The sequence below is a fragment of the Podarcis raffonei genome, chromosome 3 (assembly GCF_027172205.1).
Source record: "Podarcis raffonei isolate rPodRaf1 chromosome 3, rPodRaf1.pri, whole genome shotgun sequence".
In the NCBI taxonomy this organism is placed as follows: Eukaryota; Metazoa; Chordata; class Lepidosauria; order Squamata; family Lacertidae; genus Podarcis; species Podarcis raffonei.
In genome coordinates this window covers 112,966,988-112,993,168 of record NC_070604.1, presented here as the reverse complement: position 1 = coordinate 112,993,168, position 26,181 = coordinate 112,966,988, and the positions used below count along the sequence as shown (strand labels likewise).

General features: G+C 46.0%; 1 protein-coding gene across 4 annotated transcripts in view; it reads left to right on the top strand.

The window, feature by feature from the left end:
• Positions 1 to 26,181, top strand: part of RTN4 (reticulon 4) — a 63,741-nt gene that overhangs the window by 34,357 nt on the left and 3,203 nt on the right. For 2 of the 4 annotated variants that reach the window (XM_053383657.1, XM_053383656.1), the window contains exons 4-7: positions 9,688 to 9,895; positions 14,666 to 14,804; positions 23,935 to 24,004; positions 25,527 to 25,573. In XM_053383657.1, the coding sequence (XP_053239632.1) occupies positions 9,688 to 9,895; positions 14,666 to 14,804; positions 23,935 to 24,004; positions 25,527 to 25,573 (464 nt within the window). Of the gene's footprint in view, positions 1 to 928; positions 1,129 to 6,510; positions 6,634 to 9,687; positions 9,896 to 14,665; positions 14,805 to 23,934; positions 24,005 to 25,526; positions 25,574 to 26,181 lie in introns of those variants that run through there. The other 2 variants (XM_053383658.1, XM_053383659.1) reach the window with 2 other exon arrangements.

Sequence of the window (26,181 nt, the reverse complement as noted above, 5' to 3'; positions counted from 1 at the left end):
GATCCATGCCATACGCCAGTCAGTAATCAAGCATCTGTAAAATACCTGCAAAGGCTGAAAGCTGATGCAGCGTAAGAATAGTTTGCAATGGAGCAAGTCCCCCAGGGCATATTTCACCAGGTGTGGGGAACCCTTGGCCCGCCAGATGTGACTGAGTTGCAACTCCCATCATCTCTATCCTTCAACCATGCTTGCTAAGGCTGAAGGGAAGCTGTAGTTCAGGAACATCTGCAGGGTCAAAGGCTCACCACACTTGGCTTAGGCTAATCGCTGCAGGGCCCACCTTACAGGGAGGTGGTAACTATGGTTAAGTATTTTGAATACTTGAAATGCTGTACATAGATGTACAGTGGTACCTCTGGTTCCGGAGCCCCGTTCGCAACCTGCATCTGTGCGTGCACGGGTCGCGATTTGCCGCTTCTGCGCATGCGCGTGACGTCATTTTTGAGCGTCTGCACATGCGCGAGCGGTGAAACCCGGAAGTAACCCGTTCCGTTACTTCCAGGTCGCCGTGGGACGCAACCTGAAAACGCTCAACCTGAAGCGTCTTTAACCCGAGGTATGACTGTATTATTTGCCTGCATGCATTTACTGGGCTTAAATTTTCATTTAGACCATGTATTACCTTTGGTCCTTTCTTGCTGCCTGTAAGACCTCCTTGCCCTGGTGCGATAACGATCTAGCAACCCACCAGTTATTTGGATATACACGGTGTTAAAAAGCTGTGTGTGTGTGTGTGTGTGTTTTCTGTCTTGCATCGTCAAGTCTCTTTCCCCCTGCCCTCCCCATCCCGTTTTTGGTACGGGCAGCAAGCAAACGGTTGCCACGGTAAGCAGATTGAAGTGAGGAATTAGCGCGGGGAATATCAGTAGCCTAGTTACAGATTGCACTGCGTCAGTCTTCTCCACACCCAGAAGACAGTCAGGTGACTTAAGTCCTGCAGCAGCCGTGCAGCAGGCAAGAGACTGCAGACCTCTGCTGGAGGAAGCCTGATGTGTCATCTGTCGGCTGCTTTATTTCTCCAACTGCACCCTTTCCATTGGTATGCATAATTGATAATCCCAGCTGGAGGGGCAGATCCATTGTGAAGAGAGATGGACAGCCAGCCGAGCAATTGGAAGGATAAGGGTATTTGCAGTTTTACTGTCAATTCTTTTTAAGCTTTTAACGATGCTGTGGGCTGCCCACTGTACAAAAGAGGCTTATAGTGTGCGTTTTTCTCTAGAGGAGCAGTTTTTCTAGGAAAGGGCATGAGGGCTAATGGCAAGAGTGTGGAGGGTGGGGAGTCCTTCAGAAGATCAGCGATGAGGAATATCTAAATATGGGGGAGCATGGGGCGGGGGAAGGGTCATTTGCCTGACGCTCTGAATGTTTTAGTGGATTAAGTCCTGCCATCTGACGGCACAGGACAGCTTGCCTTTGGTATGTCCTGGTTGTACAAATGTCAGGGCCAGCTTCCATTTAGCTGATGTGCTGGCTCAGAGAGAGAGAGAGGGCGGGGGGAGCTTTTCTTATAATAAAAAAATCGACCCAACAAATGCTGCTAGTGGTTAATGTAATGTAATTTGCTAAATTAATGGGCTTTCACCTCTGGATACAGTGCTGTCCTTTTACAAAGCAGAGTCCAGCAATACAGTTTCAAGTCTCCCTTGTTTTCACAGCCTCTCTCGTTCCTCGCTTTGTGACGCTATTTTTAGTTGGTTGTCTTAATGTTTGATATTGGGGTTGTGGGTTCCCATGACTTACAAAACTGTTTGCCTTGCTTTTAATTGCAAAACCGGCATTGCCAATCCGAAGCACGCTGGGATAAAATAAGTACCTATAGTTAAAACGGTTGACCTTCGCCCCTGCAGCCGCCGTTCTTTGTAATCTCTGTGTTGTGAAACTGTAAGAATTTTAAGTCTGTGCGGCACATTTAAGCTTTGGGTTGTGCCAGTAGAACAAAACAGGCTCTCTTTCTCTCCCCCCTCCCCCCCCCAGCTTTTAATCCAGCTATCCAAAACAATACTTTTCTTAAAGGGGTTGGGTGTGCGATGATGGGGCAACCCAGCCAGTCTGATACAGAGTCCAAGGTCCACAGTTGTGTGTTTCAAAAGCTTATGTATGTACGTTGCTTTCAGAATTTGCTTCAGTCATGATCTCCCTTCCACCTCTTGAAGTGTTTGGCGTCGCCAAGTGTGGATGGATGCATATTAAGCTGTTTTATGCAGAGTCAAGCTATTGGTCCCTACAGCCCACTGTTGCTCGCTCTGCTAGGCTTTGGCACGCTCTCCCTCACATGTGCCAAGCTTGCGGTGACCAACAAATTGTATATATGCATGCTGTTACTTCCCTTTTGGTGACGTATGCGATCCCAGTCTTGGAAAGTAAGGGTTACATTGGGTGGCGGATTAAAATTGCGTCGTTCTAATCAGGTAGGAAGCTTTTGTTTTCCGTTTAAGACTTATCCAGAGGGGTGATTTCCCATGCTCAGATCCAGCGCATATGACACACACAAACTTCGTGGGGATTGTGCTGATTCTCACCAGTCCAAATGGCAGAAGCAGGCTTAGTAAGGTCAGCAGGGTGGCGTAGCTCACTTAAGGGGCTGCCATTTCCCTATTTCTCCGCGATGCTTCCTCCTCCATTTCTGATTTAGTTCTGAAATCATGCAAGCTGCCATCTGTAGAGAGCTTAAAGCCAACCTCCCTACCCCTTTCAGCACTTTACAAATGTTTCCCCCCCCCCCTTTGACTTCCATTGCCATGGCCGCCATGTTTGAAGACCAACTGAGGCCATAGACCAGCCTTTGGCAACCTGGTGCTTTCCAGATTATTATTTTTTTTTGGGGGGGGGGGAATCACAACTCCCATCAGCCCCAGCCAGCACAGCTGATGGGACTTGTAGTCCAAAACACAGGGAAGGGCATCAGGTTGGCAAACACTAAGTTGGATGGTTTGTTGACTAACAGAGGTAGCAGTGTCCTTGGTTACTACGTGGGTGAATACCGTATTTTTCGCTCTATAACACGCACCTGACCATAACACGCACGTAGTTTTTAGAGGAGGAAAATCCGTAGGCATGCCACCCGTAGGCATTTCCTCCATAACACGCACAGACATTTCCCCTTACTTTTTAGGAGGAAAAAAGTGAGTGTTATGGTGCAAAAAATACGGTACCTTGCTGCAAAGAGGTAGCTTCATCAGCTACACTAGAGAAAGGAGGAGGATTAAAATGGATTAGTTTAGGCGCTTCCCAGTACAGACACACACAGGTTGCAATGTTTCCCCACACACTTCCTCACAAGAAAGCCTTGTTGGGAATTAATGAAATTCCCTTACCAGTGGTGTACAAGTCTAAAATCGACAGCTTAGGATATCCCCATCTTTCCCCACCCCCTAAAGGAGAAGGACCCTCTTTCGAAGTTTTTTATCATGAGCATTAAGACTGTCCTTTTGATTGCTTGGCTGCATAATTCAGAGCTGGTATATGGGGTGGAAACTACCAACATAGAATTGTAGAGTTGGAAGTGACCACGAAGACCATCTACTCCACCCACCTACAATGCAGGAATCTTTTACCCAGTGTTTTTTTTTCTGGGTGGACCCAGGGGTACACATGCCCCTAAACATTTTGTGAATCTAAGTTTGGCCTCATTGAGAGGAAGTGTTTCAATACGAGTAGGTAAACAAGAGTACCCCTAAACATTTTTTTACAGAAAAAAAGCACTTCTTTTACCCAGCGTTTGGCTCAAACCCGTGGCCCTGAGATTAAGAGACTGGATTAACACCTGGAACAAGTAATTGTTTGATAAATAACAAATAATAGTTCCATTGTCCTAACTCAGGGGTCTCAAAACGGTGGCCTGTGGACATCCAGTGGTGCCCAGCTTCATTCAGGTGGCCCACAACATGCCTGTAGATTTGTGGCTGAGGATAACAGAGAAGGCACATCCATTGCTTTAAATATTCGTATTAATTTTAAATTGTATTTTATTGCCCCCTTTTATTGTATTGTATGTTTTGCATTTATTGCAGCGCGATAAAATGCAGAATGTGTAAGAAATAAAAGAAAGCAAAAGAAACACAATGGGAACCCCTACAGCAATTAGCACAACGCATTGCAATTGCTGCAACAGGCAGAAAATTTGATAGGTGGTCCGCCAAGACCCTCAGTGCTCTGTCAGGTGGTCCATGCAGAGGAGAGTTTGGAAACCATTCCCCATACCTGATATAATTGACCCCCGCTTCTTTAAAGCTGTCATAACCTTGATGTCTGTAGTAGTCCTCTTTCCCTGCTCTTTAGTGCAGTGGTAGGTAAAGGTAAAGGTACCCCTGCCCGTACGGGCCAGTCTTGCCAGACTCTAGGGTTGTACGCTCATCTCACTCTATAGGCCGGGGGCCAGCACTGTCCGCAGACACTTCCGGGTCACGTGGCCAGCGTGACATCGCTGCTCTGGCGAGCCAGAGCCGCACACAGAAACGCCGTTTACCTTCCCGCTAGTAAGCGGTCCCTATTTATCTACTTGCACCCGGAGGTGCTTTCGAACTGCTAGGTTGGCAGGCGCTGGGACCAAACAACGGGAGCGCACCCCGCCGTGGGGATTCGAACCGCCGACCTTTCGATCGGCAAGCCCTAGGCGCTGAGGCTTTTACCCACAGCGCCACCCACGTCCCTAGTGCGGTGGTACCTCAGGTTAAGTACTTAATTCGTTCCGGAGGTCCGTACTTAACCTGAAACTGTTCTTAACCTGAAGCACCACTTTAGCTAATGAGGCCTCCTGCTGCTGTTGCGCCGCCGGAGCCCGATTTCTGTTCTTATCCTGAAGCAAAGTTCTGAACCTGAAGCACTATTTCTGGGTTAGCGGAGTGTGTAACCTGAAGCGCATGTAACCTGAAGCGTATGTAACCCAAGGTACCACTGTAGCCCTCTTCTTCCCTCTTTCTCTCACTTCCCACCATACTCCCCCCTTCACTTCACCCCCCCCCAAAGTTTCCTAAAAAGAGCTGCACTTAATCTGGTGCAAGTGAACCTTTGGTAAATAGCCTCTTGAAACTGAAGCTCCTGCATGAAGGGGTTGCGAGGAAGAGGGGCATTTCTGTGTTGCGTGGATACTCTGGTGACACCCCAGAGATAACTTTGGATCCAAACAGGTGTTGCACAAGCACCTCTCTCTCTCTCTGGCCCACATTCCCGAGCCAAAAGTATATTTTTAAGAGAAGCTGGCGCTGCGCCCGATTCCCCAGCTGTGTTTTGTTTGGCTAATGTTTTAGGCTTGGGTGATAGGCGGGGGACACCTGTCGGACAAGATCCAAAGGGCTGTGCAAAGAGAGCAGCTTCCTCTTCTTTTCTGCCACGAGATGCGCCCGTGCATCCGTGCTCTGTGCACGCAGAGCTCCACTCCCTGGCCAAAGAGGAGAATGTGAATTTCAAGAGCTTCCATGGAAAAAAGGTGTAGGGCCAAATTAGGCATGGCATTAATTGGACGGATGCCATTAGCGTGGATTTTTTTAAAAAAAGAAAATGTAAATAGCTGCATCAAGGAGCCCTTAGTTGCACAGCTGAACTCTGCCTCTCCCTTACTATTGTCCTGACAACTCTGCCGCCCCCAATGCTATTTTCATTTGGAGAGAAGTCCCTAGTATAGCCTTGCCTCTTTGCCCAGCCCCTTGAGGCGAGCCCACGCTTGGTAATAGAGTGTGCTTGCACTTGGAAGGATTTATTGCTTGGTGGATATATTCCTGCTCGGTGGATAGGTTGCTCCTCATGTTCTTCACCTTGAAATTCTGGCGATTTGCTGGACGGCCGAAAAAAATTCCTAGGTTTATTTGTTTTTGTTTACTTAATTTAAACATTTATACACGCTTTCCTAGCAAATGGATCCAAAGCGGTGTACAACAAAAGAACAAAAAGGTTATTAGCCTGTTCTTAAAACATCAATATCTTCAGGTTATTAGAAATGAATTAGTGACCTGTAGTATTCTCCAGATTCTCAAGAAGCAAAGGAGAAAAATGTTGGTTGGTTAGCACACCTTTCATAGAAATTTGCCTATGTATGAAGAAAAAGAAGACCCCTTTTTACTGTCTTAAGAGTTACCAAAAAACGCTTGTTTAAAAGCTGCAAAATGTCCACTCTTTACCAAGTGGGTTCCCAGTTCCTATCCTGATGCACTCTTGTCAGATGTGGAACTCCAAAAGCAACACTGCAATTGCAACCCTGTAGCAATATATTTGCTTCTCTTAAACACCATTCAAAGAATTAAACAAGAAGAAGAGCATACGGACGGTGTTACAACCTCTTTCTCCTCAAATATATATACCTTTCATGTGGTTCACCCCTGCCCCGTTTTTAAAGGAATGCCGTTTGACTACCGTAGCTGCCTCTGTCTGAAATCTAAATGTAGAACGCAGCATATAGCTGCAAACATATGTTCTGCATTCCAAGGAATTACAGGGGAAACAGCCATTGGACGAGGGCTTAAAATACTGTGTGGTAGCCTGGGGTGTTCCTAACTGTGTATCAGCGAGGCTGCAGGCAGTTGCGTATATCAGATGACCTTTGAGTGCCCTAGCAGGAAGTGGAAAGGTTTGCTAGTCAGCTGTGCAAAATCTGAGTGCATGCAGACAACCCTGGCAAGATGGATGCCAGAAGTGGTGAGTATGTCTTGTGTCGAGGCTGGCTTTGCTGCCAGCTCTTGCATTTATTGTTTGGTTTGCACTCAAGAGGCAGTGTGGTTCGGTGTGCGTTTTATTTAATTCTCTAGCGGAGGGGAGAATGTTCAGGATAGACACAGAATCCTTATTTTGTGCAGCAGCTGCAGTTGGCATTCCAGAGTTGTGCAGTGGTTTGGTTTTTTTTAAAAAAGGTTTTAATAGGAAGACTGCAGAGCTCTGACTTATCCAGACAGTTGCATTAAAAGCAAAGGGAAGATTGTAACTGGATGAGCTGTGTATGCGAGGCACTGTGCTAGCACTGCTATTTTTAGATTCACCAAGTGACAGTCCTTGTGCTTACCAAATGTAGTCAGACATTTGCTTTGGAATAGGCCTGGGTTGTTTTGTTTTGTTCTTTGAAGGGCAGAAATTGTAGATCCTTCACATTTGAAATGCGTTTGCCTCTGGGCAGGTGGCTGTTCAGAATACCCTTTTGTGTGTCTCTGCCAGTGGATACGTTTGGCTTTCATTTTAAAAGGAAGCAAAAGGCAGTTTATCTTGTACGTATTACTCAAGAACTGTACCAGTTGTGACCTAGAAAACGACTGTAGTGTTGTAATTGTTCAAATAAAAAACCTAAAAAATAAAAATCCCAGGTTTAAATGTTTATGCACAGCGCGCGCATACACACACACACAGGCTTGTATTTTGGGATTTGTGACTTAAGCTATAGGAGATAATGGCAGAAAAAACAAACCACATATATACACACACACACACATACTGGTTCAAGGCACCCAGTGACTGCTTTCAGACATAATACTAAACCATGGTTTCATGTTACAGAAGTAAGCTGCAGCCAGTCTCAGGTTTCTCGCTCTTCCCCTCCCTATCTCCCGCACACCCCAGAGGAGGATTTTGGCATGGACTACTTTCAGTTTCCTTTAATCTCTGTTCGTTGTATTGGTACCTGGGATTGTGGTTCGTCACTAATTATGGTCAGTTTCAAACAAGCTAACTTCAAACTATGGTTTCTGAAGCTGGCTTATTTAAGGGCACTCACAGGCTGCAGCTCTTGTCATGTAGAACTCGGTTTAGTGTTGTGTCCAAACACAGCCATTGGCTCCCTCCGTATTTTCCCGAGTTAATTTGTCGACCAGGTGTGTTTGGAATCAGCCCTCTAAGGCAGCCAGACGCCTATGTTCTGGTTCTTGAGGCTCCTGTTTATATGGCTTCCATACAGTTAGGAGTGTATGCATTCCTCACTTTGCAAAAATAAAAAGTCATCTACAACTGGGTCACCTGTCAAGGCAAAGGTGTCTTTGAAAGGCTTTTGGTTTGCATGCAAGCTGGTCCTATGGTGTGTTTGCTGTTGTGGTTTATTATTTTTTAAAAAACTATGTTGAGTTCATTGGTTTGGCTTTCGTTATACAATTGTTTTCAGTCATTATTAGCATTGGGGAGGAGTTCTAGACATGGTGGCACAGAAACATTTTTAATAAACAGAAACAAAATACTCAGTGTGACAAAATCCTCTGGAGAAAATTGGACCTGTTCCTTTAAACACTGCCTAATTTAAATAATGGAATGATTCCAATATTTGAGGCTTTCCTTTAACTGTGGCCAAATGTGGTTGGGATATCACTGATACTTTTACACGTTGTCAAGAAAAACAAAACAGAAGCATAATTGATGATACTGCTGTGACACACAGAGAGCCAGCAGTGACACTCTTTCCCAGTTCCTCTTTCAGCCCTATGCACTTTGCAAGGCTCAATTTAATTCTACTGGGTCCGACTTTTACTCAAGATTGCCTAGAAAAGTGAAATGAGCCTATGCATGACTTCTGTTTCATTGTTTCGGGGGTGGCCAGAGGGAGTGGTGCCTGTGGTTCAAAAATACAAATGTACCCAAGGGCCTGTCCCTGGGGTACATGATTCCTGAATTTAATATCCAATGTGGCATTCCATACTATATTCTATACTCTGGGGTATATCACAACTGTATGCTGTTGCAGTGGAAGAGAATAAAGTGGTAGGAATGTTGTATTCAATATGCCAAATATGGTTTGCAGATTTCTTTGTTACATTTGTGTTCCACACCTCTTCCCAAGAGCCTAGAACTCTGTATTAGCCCATAGAACAGCCCAGCTGTGACCTCTTAGGTAGGGAAGACTACAGAGTGAGTGCCATGACTGAATGTGAGATTTGAACTGCAGTTTCCCCTGTCCAAGGTTCTGTTTGCCATAATTCATGGTGGGCTTCATGATTTGGTGAGTGGGTTTAGACCTGGCTTTTCCCATGTGCAAACAGAGCACCCTCTTCCTTACACCGTATTTTGCACAAGGGTGTTGTCGCTAATATATTTCTTTCTGCCCCTGTGAGATAAGACCTGCTGGAAATTGTACCCGTTGTATTTTGGCCTTGATGATGGAAACCTGTTGTGCTGGTAGGAAAGGAAAGCAGCCTTGTTCTTGAGAAAAGCAGTTTTGAAAACCCCATCCGTACACTGCTAGTGCCAGCCTGCTTATTCCGATTCCTGGGAACCTCAGGCCCAAATGAGCATCACTGCACTGTGCTTGCTGCCTTCACCAAACCCATAACAAGAGACAACTTATATTGCTCTGATGGCGAGTGCGTTCTCCTTCTGCTCACCTGGGGCCAAGTGGTCTCTTCCTGAAGGAGCAGGTGAGAGAGAAATTATACTCCAGGCCTGGTGGGGGCAGCACCAACCCCATCAGGGTTAAGGTTCTTCTTTGGCTTGTCTGTTATCACAGTGGCATATGAGGAAAAACAAGCCCTGTACTGTTATTTTGACTTCCACTTAAACAGGATCTATTAACTTTTCTGAGCCATCGTGGTGTTCGACACCACACACGTACTAAATTTTCATGGGAAAATCGCCAATGTTTGATGCATGAGTGTGTTTTTATCTATGCATGTGTGTTAGAAGTGCATTCATATATACATTGTGTGTTTGTGTGTGGGGGGGGAAAGTTGGGGCTATATTGCTTTGACAATGTCTTCTAATCTCCTTTCTCTTAAATCTCTCTAGTTGTTGACCTCCTTTACTGGCGAGACGTTAAGAAGACGGGCGTGGTGTTTGGAGCCAGCTTGTTCCTGCTGCTGTCATTAACGGTGTTCAGTATTGTGAGTGTGGTCGCTTACATTGCCTTGGTCCTCCTGTCTGTGACCATCAGTTTTAGGATATACAAGGGAGTTATCCAGGCAATCCAGAAGTCTGAGGAAGGCCACCCATTTAGGTGAGTGCGTCACCCTACCCACAATCAGTTGTTAAGGGGAGAGGATGTGAGGTTGTACACGTCCCTCCAAGCAAGACTTTGTTTTCCGCTTACAACCACTTGTTGTTGTTGTTGTTGTTTAGTCGTTTAGTCGTGTCCGACTCTTCGTGACCCCATGGACCAGAGCACGCCAGGCACCTCCTGTCTTCCACTACCTCCCACAGTTTGGTCAAACTCATGCTGGTAACCTCGAAAACACTATCCAACCATCTCGTCCTCTGTCATCCCCTTCTCCTTGTGCCCTCCATCTTTCCCAACATCAGGGTCTTCTCCAGGGAGTCTTCTCTTCTCATGAGGTGGCCAAAGTATTGGAGCCTCAGCTTCAGGATCTCTCCTTCCAGTGAGCACTCAGGGCTGATTTCCTTCAGAATGGATGCGTTTGATCTTCTTGCAGTCCATGGGACTTTCAAGAGTCTCCTCCAGCACCATAATTCAAAAGCATCAATTCTTCGGCGATCAGCCTTCTTTATGGTCCAGCTCTCACTTCCATACATCACTACTGGGAAAACCATGGCTTTACCACCACTAGTTCATTTGTAATACCACATATCCGTAGGAATCCTTGCTTGAGGCAGCTCTCATCAATAACCTACAAAATTCACTAATAGGCGCAAGGCATAAAACAACGTTCAAATAGCCATATAAACAAGTAACTAGCCTAAACATCTCACATTGACAAAATTAAGCGACCCACTGATAATCTCTACTGAAAAGTCCTTCTAGCTGGCCTGATGCCCGACACTAGTTGCCATGTACCCTTGTAGCTCAATGCTAGAACATCTGCTTTGCATGCAGGAGGTCATGAGTACAATTCTGGGGGCTGTGAGAGAATCCTGTCTGAAATCCTGGAGAGGCTCTGCTAGTCAGTATAGAAGTACTGAGCAAGGTGGACTAATGATCTTACTCAGCATAAGGCTGCTTCCTGTGGTCTTATAATGATCTTCTTCTTCTTCTTTGGCAATCACTCATAGCCGAGTAAGATTGTCTTCCATAAACACGGTTTTAACAAATGAGTCTGTAAGCTTTATTGGGTGTGCAATCAAGGTTCGCATGTAGAGGCACGAGGGTCTCTCGCTACCCTCAAAAAAGTACCCCTAGCTGTACTCCCGCAAATGCAAACACGTCTCTTTCACACACCATGGTTGGCCAAGCTTGCATTTTGCAAAGGATAATTATAACATTAATGTAGAGCAGGGCCATTTAATCCCATTTTAAAGATAGGGAGGTTGGGTAGTAGTGGCTTCCCTAAGCCAGTCACTAGGGTCTAGCTAAACTGAGCCTTGAGTGGAGATTTCTAGCTTAAAACAACAACAACAACAACAACTTTCTCCCACTCCTTTTCTATTCAGGGATAGTCTCAGTAGGCTCCCCTATGTATCAGTTGTGCACATATCTGTGATCTTCCTTCTGCTTTGTTTTGGTGTCTTCACTGGGCTAACCATAGTCTTGGAGCAAACATCAATTTGGGTTTCCCTTGGATTGACATTTCCTCTGACTGAACTTTAAAGAGTGGGTTTTTGCAGGGAAAGCTCTGGAGCAAATAAAAGGGGCACTCAGAGAGCTTTAAATTGCGGGTCATGCCTGGAAAGCGCAGAGGAAAGGTAAGTGTGGATAAGCCCTAGTTCCTTTTCAGCCTTCCTGGGCTTTGGCATGGAGTAGTCTTGCAGGTAGGAGCTCCTGTTGTTGTTTGAGTAATCTTAGGTGCATGTAGAACGCTGCGGTTTGCTTCACTGGAGTGCCATGATTTTAGTGTTGGCACTGAATTGCAGGGTTTAAATGTTACCTATCTGCCTTCGGATGCCTTGGTGGTACCTTTGAAGACTTTGGGAAGGATGCAGAGCAGGGCCTGAGCTGATAACCTTAAATAGCAGTTGAAACAACGAACAGGTTGATGATACAACAACTACTGCAATGGACACAAGATAATATCACCAAGGCAACTATCTGTAAACAAACACTAAACGTCCATAAAAAAATGGCAAAAGTAGTTTCTTTCCCAAATAGGTTTTATCTTAAACAATTGCAAACACAGTAATTAAAGAGTCCACTTGTCATATATCAGTGGTTCAGTGCTCATTTCTTCTCTTTCCAAAATATATTTTATCTTGAACAATTGCAAACGCAGTAATAAAGAGTCCACTTGTGTTATACCAGTGCTCGGACGTCGTTCTGGTAATCCGACATTTCGTTGCTAAAGAGCTTAGTCATTGAGCTTTGTAGTAAATAATATACAAAAGAGGACAGTATGTAAACGACTTAAAGCAGGGTTAGGTCTGTCTCCATCTGCATGTTTATATTGGGAGGAGCATAGAAAGAGGACGATGTCCTTCAGTATGTTAAACCTGCCTGTGAGCAGGCAGGCTCACAGAGGAGCAGTGCCAGCACCCCGAATTGGCCTGGAAGCAAATGGGAAGCCTGTGCAATTATTTGTTTCATTCATGAATCACTTCACACAAGGCATCTCTAAAGGATATAATGGCACACAGTATATTAAAGCAGGTAGAAAAAATTGCATATAAAAACAATAACAACTACTATAAATATTTTTTTAAAAAAACAACAGTTTAAAACAACAATATTGATTCAGATCCAGAACAGTTGGAATAAAGGTGTTTGAAGGCTTGTTGGAAGAGGAACGTCTTCAGCTGGCGCTGAAAATGGAGAAAGTTCCTGTCTATGTACAGAAGTTGTCACCATGTTGGTATTCTGTGCTTCAGCATTGGGCTTATATGTTAGTTGACGTGTAAGCTGACACATCAGCTATTAGTTGAATATCCTCCCCTGTTATGCGCAGAGGGAGATAGCTATGGTCATTGCTGTTTAGTCGTTTAGTCATGTCAGACTCTTCTTGACCCCATTGACCAGAGCACGCCAGGCACTCCTGTCTTCCACTGCCTCCCGCAGTTTGGTCAGACTCATGTTGGTAGCTTTGAGATCACTGTTCAACCATCTCGTCCTCTGTTACCCCCTTCACCTTGTGCCCTCCATCTTTCCCAACATCAGGGTCTTTTCCAGGGAGTCTTCTCTTCTCATGAGGTGGCCAAAGTATTGGAGCCTCAGCTTCAGGATCTGTCCTTCCAGTGAGCACTCAGGGCTGATTTCCTTAAGAATGGAGAGGTTTGATCTTTTTGCTGTCCATGGGACTCTCAAGAGTCTCCTCCAGCACCATAATTCAAAAGCATCAATTCTTCCGCGATCAGCCTTCTTTATGGTCCTGCTCTCACTTCCATACATCATCTATGGTCATAGAATCATAGAAGTGAAGAATTGGAAGGGACATCTAGTCCATCCCCCTGCAATGCAGGAATCCCAGCTAAAGCATCCATGACAGATGACCACCACCCTGCCACCCTTGTACACACTGTGTCCCTTGGGTTGCTTGCCATACAGCGGCTCTTGCTGATCAGCATGCAAATTTGCTTCTTCCCCTTCCCTGACCTCCTATCTCTGGGCTGTAAAACTCTTTAGAGCAAAGGTTTATGCTTATTTGTAAAGCTCCCAGCCAGCCCCGTTTTAATGGAAGCAATTAAAGGTTGACAGAGCAACAGATTTACTCAATGCTAACTTAGGAGTCTAATCCACTGGAAGATGGCTTACCAGACACCTAGCTTTCTTCACAATGCATGCTGGTATGTGCCCTTCTCCACATACCAACAGTCTTGCAGATCTCCATAATAAAAATTATGCACATTAGTGCAAAAAAGAAAAGAAAAAATTACTTTTTTTCTTTCCTACTACTACATGTTTACCCAGGTAGGTTTAGATCCTAAGGCATTTATCATAATTCACAATGCACTTTGGTACAGTAATGTTTCATTACACTATATTGCATTGGTATGGTATATCAATAATTTCATAATCTTTGGCTATTTGAGTAGCTTTGGAACCTACACAGCCAACACTGAACCATCTCAAAAGCAATGCCACCACTTTTGAATTGGGCAGTTGTGAAACTTGCAGTAGCTTTAAAATCAGGTACCTTTCACGACAAGAAAAGCATCGTGCAAGCAGAATCGGCAGATGCTACATGCCTGTCTAAGAAGCATCTTGAAAACTTCAAGGATGCCACATTTCTGCAAATAGGATAAAATGGGAGGAATTTGACATTGTGCTAAAGTAGTGGTTTTAACAGGGTGAACATTTTAGCTTGCTAAATGCTCTCCTAACCCCCAGAGGCAATTTTGAAGGGCTGGGCTGATTGGCAAGAGGTTAGCAGGACGAAAGTAGAACTTTGAGGGTTGCAATATTCTGGGAAGTGGGTTTGCTTAATGCAGTGAAGCTGTGGGAGTGTTGTTGTTTTTGTTTCAAAACAAAGGCTCTTCTTTGGACTGAGTAGGACATCATCTCCAGTTATATCTAGCCAAAAAGACATTTGATTTTAGTTGCCAAGCCTGCCTTTCCATGTGCAAAAAGGCACAGTCTTATTTATTTATTTACCTTTTGTTTACCTGCTTTAAGTGGCCAGACATTTGCTTCTACCATTTAAGTGCAGTTTAATGAACTAATTGTGCCAGTTCTTGGAAAAACCTGGGGTTTTAAGCGCGGCAGCTTCTCTGCTGTGAATAAATTATAGAGTGCCTCACGCTTAGGTCTTTGTCCATCTGTACAATTCTTGAGCACCATGACCTTCCCCGTTGTTTCTCCATTGTGCTCTTGCCGGGAGCTTGGAGAGCTCCAAGAATCTCGTGCTGCCAAGTCGAATTGTTATGAACGGCGCTTTCCCTCTTTTAGGGCTTACTTGGATAAAGATGTCGCTGTGTCTGAGGAGCTTGTGCAAAAATACAGCCATATGGTGCTTGGCCACTTCAACAACACAGTTAAGGAGCTCAGACGCCTCTTCCTAGTGGATGACTTGGTGGATTCGCTAAAGGTAAGAGACTTCCATTATTTTCAACCTTTCCGGAGTATATACTTGCAGAAGGGGAGGGAATCTTGTCCAGGTTGACCTGAAGGAACATCTGGTGTTTTTCAAATGCAGTAAAGCATGTGAGGCGGGCAGAGATGTGGCTGTATGGTTTTAGGGCAGGGATGGCGAACTGTGCCCTTGCTTTGGATGTTGTTGGGACTCCAGCTCCCATCAGCCCCAGCCAGAAGGGGTGATGGGAGTTGTAGTCTAGCAACACATGGAGGTCAACAAGTTCCCCACCCACACGTTAGAGGTTCTAACGACCACCGGGGGTATGTGGGCCTATTTGGATTTCAGTTCCCTTGGTGTAGTGGTTAAGAGCGGTGGACTCGTAATCTGGTGAACCGGGTTCGCGTCTCCGCTCCTCCACATGGAGCTGCTGGGTGACCTTGGGCCAGTCACACTTCTCTGAAGTCTCTCAGCCTCACTCACCTCACAGAGTGTTTGTTGTGGGGGAGGAAGGGAAAGGAGATTGTTAGCCGCTTTGAGACTCCTTAGGGTAGTGATAAAGCGGGATATCAAATCCAAATTCTTCTTCTTCTTCTTCTTCTTCTTCTTCTTCTTCTTCTTCTTCTTCTTCTTCTTCAGTATTTATGCCTATTCTTAAATTAGGCAGGCATATTTGAAATTTGTTGCTTTAGAAGCAAGGTTCGTCTATATTAATTGACTATTGGGCCAGAAGCTGGAGACTTGGGATGCTTCCATACTAGTTATTTAAGATGGAACTGCCATGGTTTGCATCATAATTTTTTTTGGGGGGGGGGGCACCCACACAACAGCATCATCTAGTATTTTTGATATTTGTCTTGCGTCTGAATTCCTAGTCCCATCTTTATCAGTGCCTCTTCCCAGTTGAGCAAGGCTGCTTTAGAGCTGCTCTTCTGCCTTTTTAAAAGGGCAAATTTTGAACATGAGTTTGGACCTGTCACAGGTCAGCACACATTCATTATAAAATTTGTGGTGGGTGCCATTTCATGACCATGATTTTGACTTTTAATCCTTTCATTATTGCTAAAAACACTTCCCCACCTATTTTTTTAAAAAAGGATATTCAGCACCATAATGCTATGGTGTTTGTGGTTTAATTATTCCCACTTTATAGTGTTATGGTGTTTGAACTCCATTGCACCATAATACCGAAACTGGCATAATAGCATTATGGCATTACAAGGCTTTCATTAAAGAAAAGTTACAGCTGGAAAAGGATTTCAGCAATTTGAAGCACTGGCTTTTAAAAATGTATGGGGGTCATTAAAAATGGCACCCAGCAAAAAACGTTGTGAATGTGTGTTGTACTTCAGATGGCCCCTACCCATGGACTCTGTGCAGACAGTATACGATGTTGTAAATATTGACAAAGCATAATACTTCCAATAGAATAAAAGTCTTTGATCCAACTGGCAAAAGAGGAAGAAGAAACCCTCTGATATGAAAAATTAATTTCAACTGTCAGTAAAGTCTTCATTCTTGCCCTGAACAAGGGAATATTCTGCAGTTCCTTTCCAGCTCATTGATTTAGCATTCTGCCGATCTTTCATGCTTCAAAAGACTTGCATAACCACGTAGGTTTATATGAAGTGGAGCACGTAGGAAGTGCTTCTGAAATAGAAGATAGCTTGGATATTTTCTTTACCCATCTAAAACCATGATTGGTTTCAGATCTAGGCTAGAGTAGCTGATACCGTAGGGCTGTGGACTTGACACCTTTAATATTTAACCACTTATTTTCTTATTTAACTACTTTATTTTCCATCTGCAAAAAGGCCACCTTAGAGTGCATTTAAATGCCACTTTACAACTTCTTGCTACTGGATAATTCCAGTTGAGAGGTTCATGATCTGAACAAAGTTTCCCAGTGTTGGTATAGCCACTTCTATGGGAGTCTTCAACAGCCCTGGAGGAGGATCAACTATCTCCTTATCAGAAAATCTGAGTTACTACCTGACACTGTTGATTGACTGAAGCCTATCTGTTTTGATTTACTGACTTATAGAAGTTGCTCACTGGCAACTTTGGGATGTTGAAATTTCAACTCCCTGACTTGGTTCAATTGCTGGTGTTGCCTTAGCAAAATACAAGCCAGTGTCCTCTCTTGCTCTGCTGAATGCTTTCTCCCAGAAGTCAGCAGCATAAAGCAAGACTGAAGCAACCCATTCCTAAAATGTAAAAGGAAATTCCTGAAGGATGGTTCTGTGGAACTCAAGATGAGTTGGAACAAAATAAAACCTTTAGCATCATTTTGTTCTCCCTACTGCAGTTGTTTGAGGCTTAAGAACACCAGAGGAATCCTGCTGTATAAGAACAGATATCTGTCTACTCTAGCATTCCAGGTCAGGGATGGTCAACATGGTATCCTCCGGATGTTGCTTGACTACATCTCCCATCACCATTGACCATTGGCTGTGCTAGCTGGAGCTGCCGGGATGGGTGGCGCTGTGGGTTAAACCACAGAGCCTAGGGCTTGCCGATTAGAAGGTCGGCGGTTCGAATCCCCGCGACGGGGTGAGCTCCTGTTGCTCAGTCCCTGCTCCTGCCAACCTAGCAGTTCGAAAGCACGTCAAAGTGCAAGTAGATAAATAGGTACCACTCCGGCGTGAAGGTAAACAGTGTTTCCGTGTGCTGCTCTGCTTTGCCAGAAGCGGCTTAGTCATGCTGGCCACATGACCTGGAAGCTGTACACCGGCTCCCTCAGCCAATAAAGCGAGATGAGCGCCGCAACCCCAGAGTCGGCCACGACTGGACCTAATGGCCAGGGGTCCCTTTACCTTTTAACATCTGGAAAGCCATCAACCCAAAGTTGATTTAGAATCTTTTCACGCTGAGGTTCATATTGTGTGTTCCCCCTCCCCCCACAAAGGGAAGAAGATATTTCTCTGAAGTGTGTGGAGTTTTTTTATTAATGACTTTTGGATGAGTTTTCTCTCTGGTTTGCAGTATCTTTGGCATCCCACCACACCAGTGTGGTGTAGTGGTTAAGAGCAGTAGACTCGTAATCTGGGGAACCGGGTTCGCGTCTCCGCTCCTCCACATGCAGCTGCTGGGTGACCTTGGGCCAGTCACACTTCTTTGAAGTCTCTCAGCCCCACTCACCTCACAGAGTGTTTGTTGTGGGGAAGGAAGGGAAAGGAGAATGTTAGCCGCTTTGAGACTCCTTAAAGGGAGTGAAAGGCGGGATATCAAATCCAAACTCCTCCTCCTCTTCTGGGGAAAGGCCTGCGGTCAGCCATATTTAAAATGCCAAAGAGGGAGTGGAAACTGCCCCATTCCTTAAATTCGAAAACTCAGGCAGCCTAGGAGATGCCAGTCACATGTGCTGGAGGGACTACTCAGCAGTTTCCCAATACCGTTTGCCAGGTGATGATGGCAGATCAAAAGAACTCCCAGCTATGCAGTGATGGCAAAGTAGACTTTTGAGGAGCAGGAGGTTTGCTGAAAAGTTTTCAGTCATGCTGTGATTTTATCAAGATCTGCTATAGCGATTGCAGCACAGTATAAATTCGCCAAAGCATATGGTCCAGCCAGTCTTCTTCTGCCACAGGACTCGGTCCTATCTTTAGTATCTCCAAACTGTGTTAAGGGGTCAGCTGTTCAGTGTTGGGTTTGGGGTTGATTATTTTTCTTGCTAAATATAGTAGGAGTCACTTAAGGAGGCATATAACAGATCACATATTGGTTTAACGCAGCCTTTCTCAACCTCGGGTCCCCAGATGTTGTTGGACTACAACTCCCATCATCCCGGGCCACTGGTCCTGGTTGCTAGGGATGGTGGGAGTTGTAGTCCAACACCATCCAGGGACTCAAGGCTGAGAGAGGCTGGTTTAATGCCATTTAGCCCAATATGACAGGATTAAAAGCCTTAGGCGCAAGGGCCAAATGTGCTCCTCCATGACGTTTGTTCTGGACCTTGGAATTCTACCCTCTCCTGTCGCACTCCTCATGGCTTTGCTACACACCCTCACTTGCCTGGCTAGAAACTCTGGAAATGCCTCTTTCTTGTTGAGGGAAGATAGAGATGTGTGTGTTGGGGGTGTCTGCTTCCTGTAGTGGCCCCCATGCTCTTGGCTAACTATATGGCAGAGCCATATGGGCAGGGATAATTCTGCAATGCTGTGTTGTCATTGGTTCATGTAACTGATCCTGTCTGGTGGACTGACTTTCCTGTAAGATGCACCCTGTCCTATCTCAGAAGAATTCTTGCTTAAGCTTACAGCCTTAAAAAGAAGACGACGACATACAAGGACCCTTGCCTGGAAAGAGATTTAGGTATCTTATCTGAGCCTTAACATCTGCTAAGACTTGCAGCCGGTTCTGAGATAGGCCAGAGTTCTGCAGAAACAGCCCTCTGCCCATAGTTGCTGTATAAGTAAGACTTCTATGCAGTTTCTGAAATAGTGGTTGATTTTTTAACAACAACAGCTCCCTAGTGGCTCTTAAGCAATGTGATGAGCAGCCACGTTGCAGGGAAGGCAAGGTTTCTAACCCTTCGGAGGAAAAGGCAAGCTTACGCACCAGAAAACGTTTTGTTATGGATGTGCGGAATGACCTGGCCTTGTCAAAGACTCTGCAACAACTGTAGGCCTCAGATTGTGGTATACATGCCGGGGGGTGGGGACCTCAGGCTCTGTGTTGGTGTGAACAAGTGATTGCAGCCCTGCAGGACTGTCTTAACCTCACTGGCCTTTCTCCACACACTCCTTGAGTGCTTTTGTCTACCTGGAATGTGACCTTGAAGAATGGAAAGGTCTACGTGTAAAACCTCTGGTGTTTCTGTGACTGGAATGCATCCTTCTATGCCAAGGAGTTTTCGTGCATTCCCTACTTTTGCATCTGGCCACACCTTCTTTCCCCTTTTGCTGACATGTGGCCTCTGCAAGGTTGTCCGTGATGATGATGATGATGATGATGATGATGATGATGATAATAATAATAATAATTTATTATTTATACCCCGCCCATCTGGCTGAGTTTCCGCAGCCACTCTGGGCGGCTCCCAATCAAATGTTAAAAGCAATACAGCATTAAATATTAAAAACTTCCCTAAACAGGGCTGCCTTCAGATGTCTTTTAAAGATAGGATAGCTGCTTATTTCCTTCACATCTGAAGGGAGGGTGTTGCACAGGGCGGATGCCACTACCGAGAAGGCCCTCCGTCTGGTTCCCGGTAACCTCTCTTCTCGCAATGAGGGAACTGCCAGAAGGCCCTCGGTGCTGGACCTCAGTGTCCGGGCTGAACGATGGGGTTGGAGACGATCTTCAGGTATACAGGTAGCATGGTATTCAGGTAACATGGCCCTCAGCCCGAGAAGGGTTCCCTTTCCCTGATAAATGCCACCAAGCATTTTCTTGTCGGTGCTTCCCAGGGTGCTGTGTACGCCGTGCTTTTAAGTCGAAAGTACTGTGCCAAGGCAAGAATGCATAATCTTAAATCTACATAGAAGCCTCTCCCAGCAGCCCCAGGTTGCATGCAGTGGTCAGAGATGAAGGGAGGTGCAGACCAGCAGCATCTACAGGGCCACAGGTGTGCTGCTGCAGGCTTAAGCGTTCAGCAGGAGCCTCTGCTGCAGGTGCTGCAGCCAGTGGAAGAGGAAAAGGGGTATTAACTGGACATGGGCCTTTGGGTTGCTGGCGCTTTGTCACCAGTATCCATTTAATAGTGACATTACCAGCATTGCAGGTGCCAAGCGAAAGCTTCTTTATATTCTCCTTGGGCAGTGTTTCTCAAACTTGGGTCCCCAAGTTTGTTGTTGGACCACAACTCCCATCATCTCTAGCTAGCAGGACCAGTGGTCAGGGGTGCTGGGAGTTGTAGTCTAGGAACAACTGGAGACCCAAGTTTTTTGGGGGGGACTCAGGATACCTTTGGTTAACCAAGGGTCACAAGCAGGGGTTTCTTAAAAGGTAAAGGTAAAGGGACCCCTGACCATTAGGTCCAGTTGTGACCGACTCTGGCGCTCATCTCGCTTTATTGGCCGAGGGAGCCGGCGTACAGCTTCCGGGTCATGTGGCCAGCATGACTAAGCCGCTTCTGCCGAACCAGAGCAGCGCACGGAAACACTGTTTACCTTCCTGCCGGAGCAGTACCTATTTATCTACTTGCACTTTGACGTGCTTTTGAACTGCTAGGTTGGCAGGAGCAGGAACCGAGCAACGGGAGCTCACCCCGTCGTGGGGATTCAAACCGCCAACCTTCTGATTGGCAAGTCCTAGGCTCTGTGGTTTAACCCACAGTGCCACCCGCATCCCAGGGGTTTCTTAGAATGCAAGAATTGAGAGATACAGGGTGTATGGGAAAACAGTGCCATTGAGTCTTTGGATAAACTCTTGCTAATTTGCCATTTTTTACTACTTTTTAAATGCATTGCTGAACTTCTTTTTTTAAAATTAACTCAGGTCATAGTTCTTCGAACATTATCCAATAAAAAAAGAAAACCCAGCCCAAGTAATAAATACTTCTAAGTAAATGATTGTGCAAATGTGCTCTTAGTCATTTTGTTCAGAGAGCCCTTCCCCTACTGAATGTTTTGCCCTCAGATTAGCAGTGGGAATCAGCTGATCTGGGAACTCTCACCCACCACCCCACACGCAACACATTAGTGATTCAGCACTTCCAGGTCACACCCCCACACCCCTGCCCTTCTTACTTGGCAAATAGATCTTAAACCCTCTGGGAACTAGTAGGGCTCTATCTCATCCCGGGACACGTTGGTCTCGTTCACTTATTTCTCATGTTACATTTGGAACAGTAAAGGTGATTCTCCACCACCTCCTCCAGTTTCACAGGGTTGGGGTTTTGGGTTTGCAATTAACTAGTTGCTTAGGAAAGGTAAACATTTTGCCTCCGAACGGCCCTCCTTGCTTCCTCTCTCAAGTCCTAAAGAGCCACCAGTTCCTTGAGAAAAAAGACCACAGACCAAGTTGTTTCTCAAGTTCAGTCCCTGGTGAGCTGGGCAGAACGGATGTCAAGTTAGCAGGACCAAAAGAGACTCAACGCACTGCTGTATACCAAGCCAGACCACTCGTCCATCTTGTTTAGTGTTGTCTGCATGGACTGGCAGCAGCTCTCCGGGGTTCCAGGCAGGACTGTCTCCCAGCCTTACCTGTATGTGCCAGGGAGTGTCTACATGCAAAGCAGATGTTCTAACATGGACCATGGCTCTTCCCCAGCTCCCTGCCTGAAATAATGGAGAGCTGCTGGGCTGGATGGACTGGTGCTTTGACACAGCAAGTGGGAACTGTGCACATTCACATCTCTGCAGTTAAAGATTTTGCAAAGCTGCTTCCCCCCTTCTAGATTTAAGACCAGAGATGGGGAGCCTGTGGCCATAGCTGTCAACGTTTCCCATTTTTTAAGGGAAATTCCCTTATTCCAAATAGGATTCCTCGCAAGAAAAGGGAAAAGTTGACAGCTATGCCTGTGGCTCTCCAAGTGCTACTGGACTTCAACTCTCATCAGCCCCCAGCCAGCATGGCTAATAACAAGGGATGGCATGAAATGTAGTCTAGAATCAACTGGCCACTGCTACTGAAGACAACCTTAACCCCACTCCTCCCATTAGCACTAGGTCACAAAGAACCAAGGCAGCCTTAACGGCTGCCACCATCTAATTTCTGTGTTCTGGGAATAGAAGCTTACAGTGTCTTGGAACTGGAATGCAAGGAAGGAGGCTGTAGTGGATGGAGGTGGAGAGAATAAAGGTTTTGTCCTACGTCAGTGGTTTTCAAGCCGTGTGCCGTGGCAACCTGGAGTTCCTTGAATGATGGGCAACACTGGCCTCTGTCCCTCTTTCCTTCCCTCCCTCCATCAGTCTCCGAATTCCGAATTCAACCCACCAGTCTCCGAAGAGAGCTGTGCAACCCTCCCGAAGGTTTGCACAGCTGTTTGTTGCAGCAGCACTGGCTACAAGCGCCCCAGGTGAACGATGCCTCTGGGGCTGGACGGGGGGTGCTTCCCAGGCCCTGGTGGGGCAGTGTGAGGAGGCACATCTCTTTGGGGCAAGGAGGGTGCAGCTCAGAGACCAGAGGCGGCAGCTGCGGGTGCCCAGAGGACTCCCAATGAGAGGGGGGAGGAGAGGCAGCAGGGTGAACACTTCAGAAGGGAGGGTGTTCGAAAAAGGGTGAGGGGCTGTCGGCTCTGCAGGCACAGGGTGACGTAACTGGGCTCCTGAGGCTCACAAGGGCGCCACAGAAAGAATGTAGTTGGTCAAGGGAGTCGTGGACCCAAAAAGGTTGAAAGCCTCTGCCCTACGTATTATATATGAACCTTGCTTGCTGCTTCGTTCTTGCTAACGAAACATTCCCTTCCATGCACCTTAAGTGCATGGAAGTAGCATAGGGAAGTTTCTAATGTGTTGTGGTTTGCTTTGGTTTTATGATTTACTCGAAGCCGCCCAGAGTGGCAACCCAGTCAGATGAGTGGCATATATCTATCTATCTATCTATCTATCTATCTATCTATCTATCTATCTATCATCATCTATCTATCTATCTATCTATCTATCTATCTATCTATCTATCTATCTATCATTTTATTTTTTATTTTATTTATTAAGCCCTAAATCTAATGGCAAAGGGCCTGTCTCATTGCTTGTACTTGAACCTCTTCTGTGGTCGAAATGGCCACATGAACCACCGGGAGATGGAGCAGACGTGAAACCCTATGAGACTTTTCGTCATTCTCAGCACGGCCAGGGGACCTCAAAGCTAAAGTCTGTGGGATCCCATTACAAGTCCTTTTGGCTATAATTATCTCTGACATACGGAGGCTGGAGCGCTGCCTTTTCACTGCCTGATCTTTCCATGCTGCCTTCAGAGAAGTCCTTCTAGTGAAGGCTACCTGAAGAGTCAGAACAAATGCCAAATTGCCACGGGGGAGGCTGCTGCTGCTGCGAGTGACATTCCCATGTCAACTTTCCCCATTTTCCACATGCAAGGCTTTAGAATGGCTTACTTGGGGAGTCTCCCATCACTTGGGGAGTCTCCAGCCACCTCCACTCCCCCCGTAGCAGCCAGCCCATGGCAACTGCAAAGTCTACTTGAGCTCTAATAAATGGTCCACATTCTGAGTTCCTACTCAGCTTTCTCTTTTTTCTTCCAGTTTGCCGTGTTGATGTGGGTGTTCACCTACGTTGGTGCCTTGTTCAATGGTCTGACATTGCTGATACTGGGTAAGTTGGCCCTCTATACTACGTTGCACCAAATCACATGCAAAGCATTTTGTGGGGAAAGCTGTACGTCGTCGCGATTTTGGTGTCACGGCACAGTATGATGCCGAGACATCAGAGCAAATCGGCAAAGGCTGCAGAGATTTTGTGGGGGAAGTCGTAGAAACGCCATGTTTTAATCTGTAGGGTTTGCAGAGGAGGGCAAATTCCATTGCTTTTGACTTGATCACAGTCATTTGCTTGATATGCCAATAGTAGCAATCAGGATCAGTATTCTTACAGGGCAAAGTAAAGGGAAGGCTGCAGCTCAGTGGCAAAGCATCCGCTTTGCATGCAGAAGGTCACAGGTTCAATCCCCAGCATAGACCTGCAGGTATAGAGCAGTATATAAATTCAACCCATCAGTCTCCGAATAGAGCCGTGCAAGATTCCTTGCCTGAAACCTGCAGCTAGCCACCACAGATGATACTGAGCTATGGTCTGACCTAGTATAAGGCAACTTCATAGAATCATAGAAGGAACTACAAAGTACCATCTCTTCCAACCCCTGCAATGCAGGAATCTTGCATGGCCCTGGGATTAAGAGTCTCGTGCTCTACTGACTGAGCTATCTTAAGTAGCTCAGGTGAGTGCATAGGTGTCTGGATGATGTATTTGGGGACCTTGCTTTGCTTGTCCAGCTCAACATCACATGCCCAGTCATTGTTTAGGGGCATTGCACCCCATACTCACAGAATGCAGAGACTGCTGTCGGTTGCAAGGGCTATTTGCAGCAGCCTCGTATTTTTGTTTTAGCCTGGATTCGCACACCTTACTTCAGGGGTCAGCAACCTTCTTCAGCCGTGGGCCAGTCCACCATCCCTCAGACCATGTGGAGGGCCAGACTATATTTTTTTTTTGGGGGGGGGGGAAATGAACGAATTCCTATGCCCCACAAATAACCCAGTAAAAGGGCAAGGGACCCCTATTAGGTCCAGTCATGACCGACTCTGTGGTTGTGGCGCTCATCTTGCTTTATTGGCCGAGGGAGCCAGCGTACAGCTTCCGGGTCATGTGGCCAGCATGACTAAGCCACTTCTGGCGAACCAGAGCAGCACACGGAAACGCCGTTTACCTTCCCGCTGGACCGGTACCTATTTATCTACTTGCACTTTGACGTGCTTTCGAACTGCTAGGTTGGCAGGAGCAGCGACCGAGCAACGGGAGCTCACCCCGTCACAGGGATTCGAACCGCCGACCTTCTGATCGCCAAGCCCTAGGCTCTGTGGTTTAACCCACAGTGCCACCCACGTCTCTTTAAATAACCCAGAGATGCATTTTAAATAAAAGCACACATTCTACTCATGTAAACACATGCTGATTCCTGGACCATCCACGGGCCGGATTTAGAAGGCGATTGGGCCGCATCTGGTCCCTGGGCCTTAGTTTGCCTATCCCTGCCTCACTTGATCTTTTCTGCATCCCTGCATTTGCATACACTTACGGATGTTTCTTGTGTTTTGTTTTCCCCTGCATCCCATTCCAGCTCTGATTTCGCTCTTCAGTATTCCTATTATTTATGAAAAGCACCAGGTGAGTGTACGGTGTGGCGCGTATTCCCTGACAATTCTGCCAAAAATGTGATGGTTAATTGGGATGATTAAAAGTAAGTTGTGTACTGAAAAAGATTTGAGAGAGCTCTGCAGAACACAATCCCACCTCTTCTCCTGTTGATCTACTTAGCTGCTGCTGTTCCTAGTGCTCAGCTGGGGTTATGTAAGTCCCTGGAGGGTGTCCCTCTTAAGCTGACTTGGCAGGCTTTCCTGGTTGGGAAACTACTTTGGAGCTGATCAACTCCAAATGACCTGCTTTAGAGACGCTGGGAGGCAGAGAGCTAGATTGGAGGGGGGCAAGACTTTCAGAGAACAGGCTAGCAAAAAGAAAATAAAAGAGCACCATTTCAAGTAAACAGATAGTGGGTCCCCTCTGCCCCCATATATGGATAAATTCCTCCTAGACCATCTTCAACGGTAGGGTTGCCACATTTCAAAAACTGGAAATCCAGACACAAAAGTTGTTGAGCCCTGTTCAACAGTGGCTTCAAATTAATATTTTGCTTGGTGGCCCTACAAGGAAGCTTGACAGGCATAAACTTACAGACATCCTCTACGAGACACTGAAAATTGTATTAAATTTGCCTT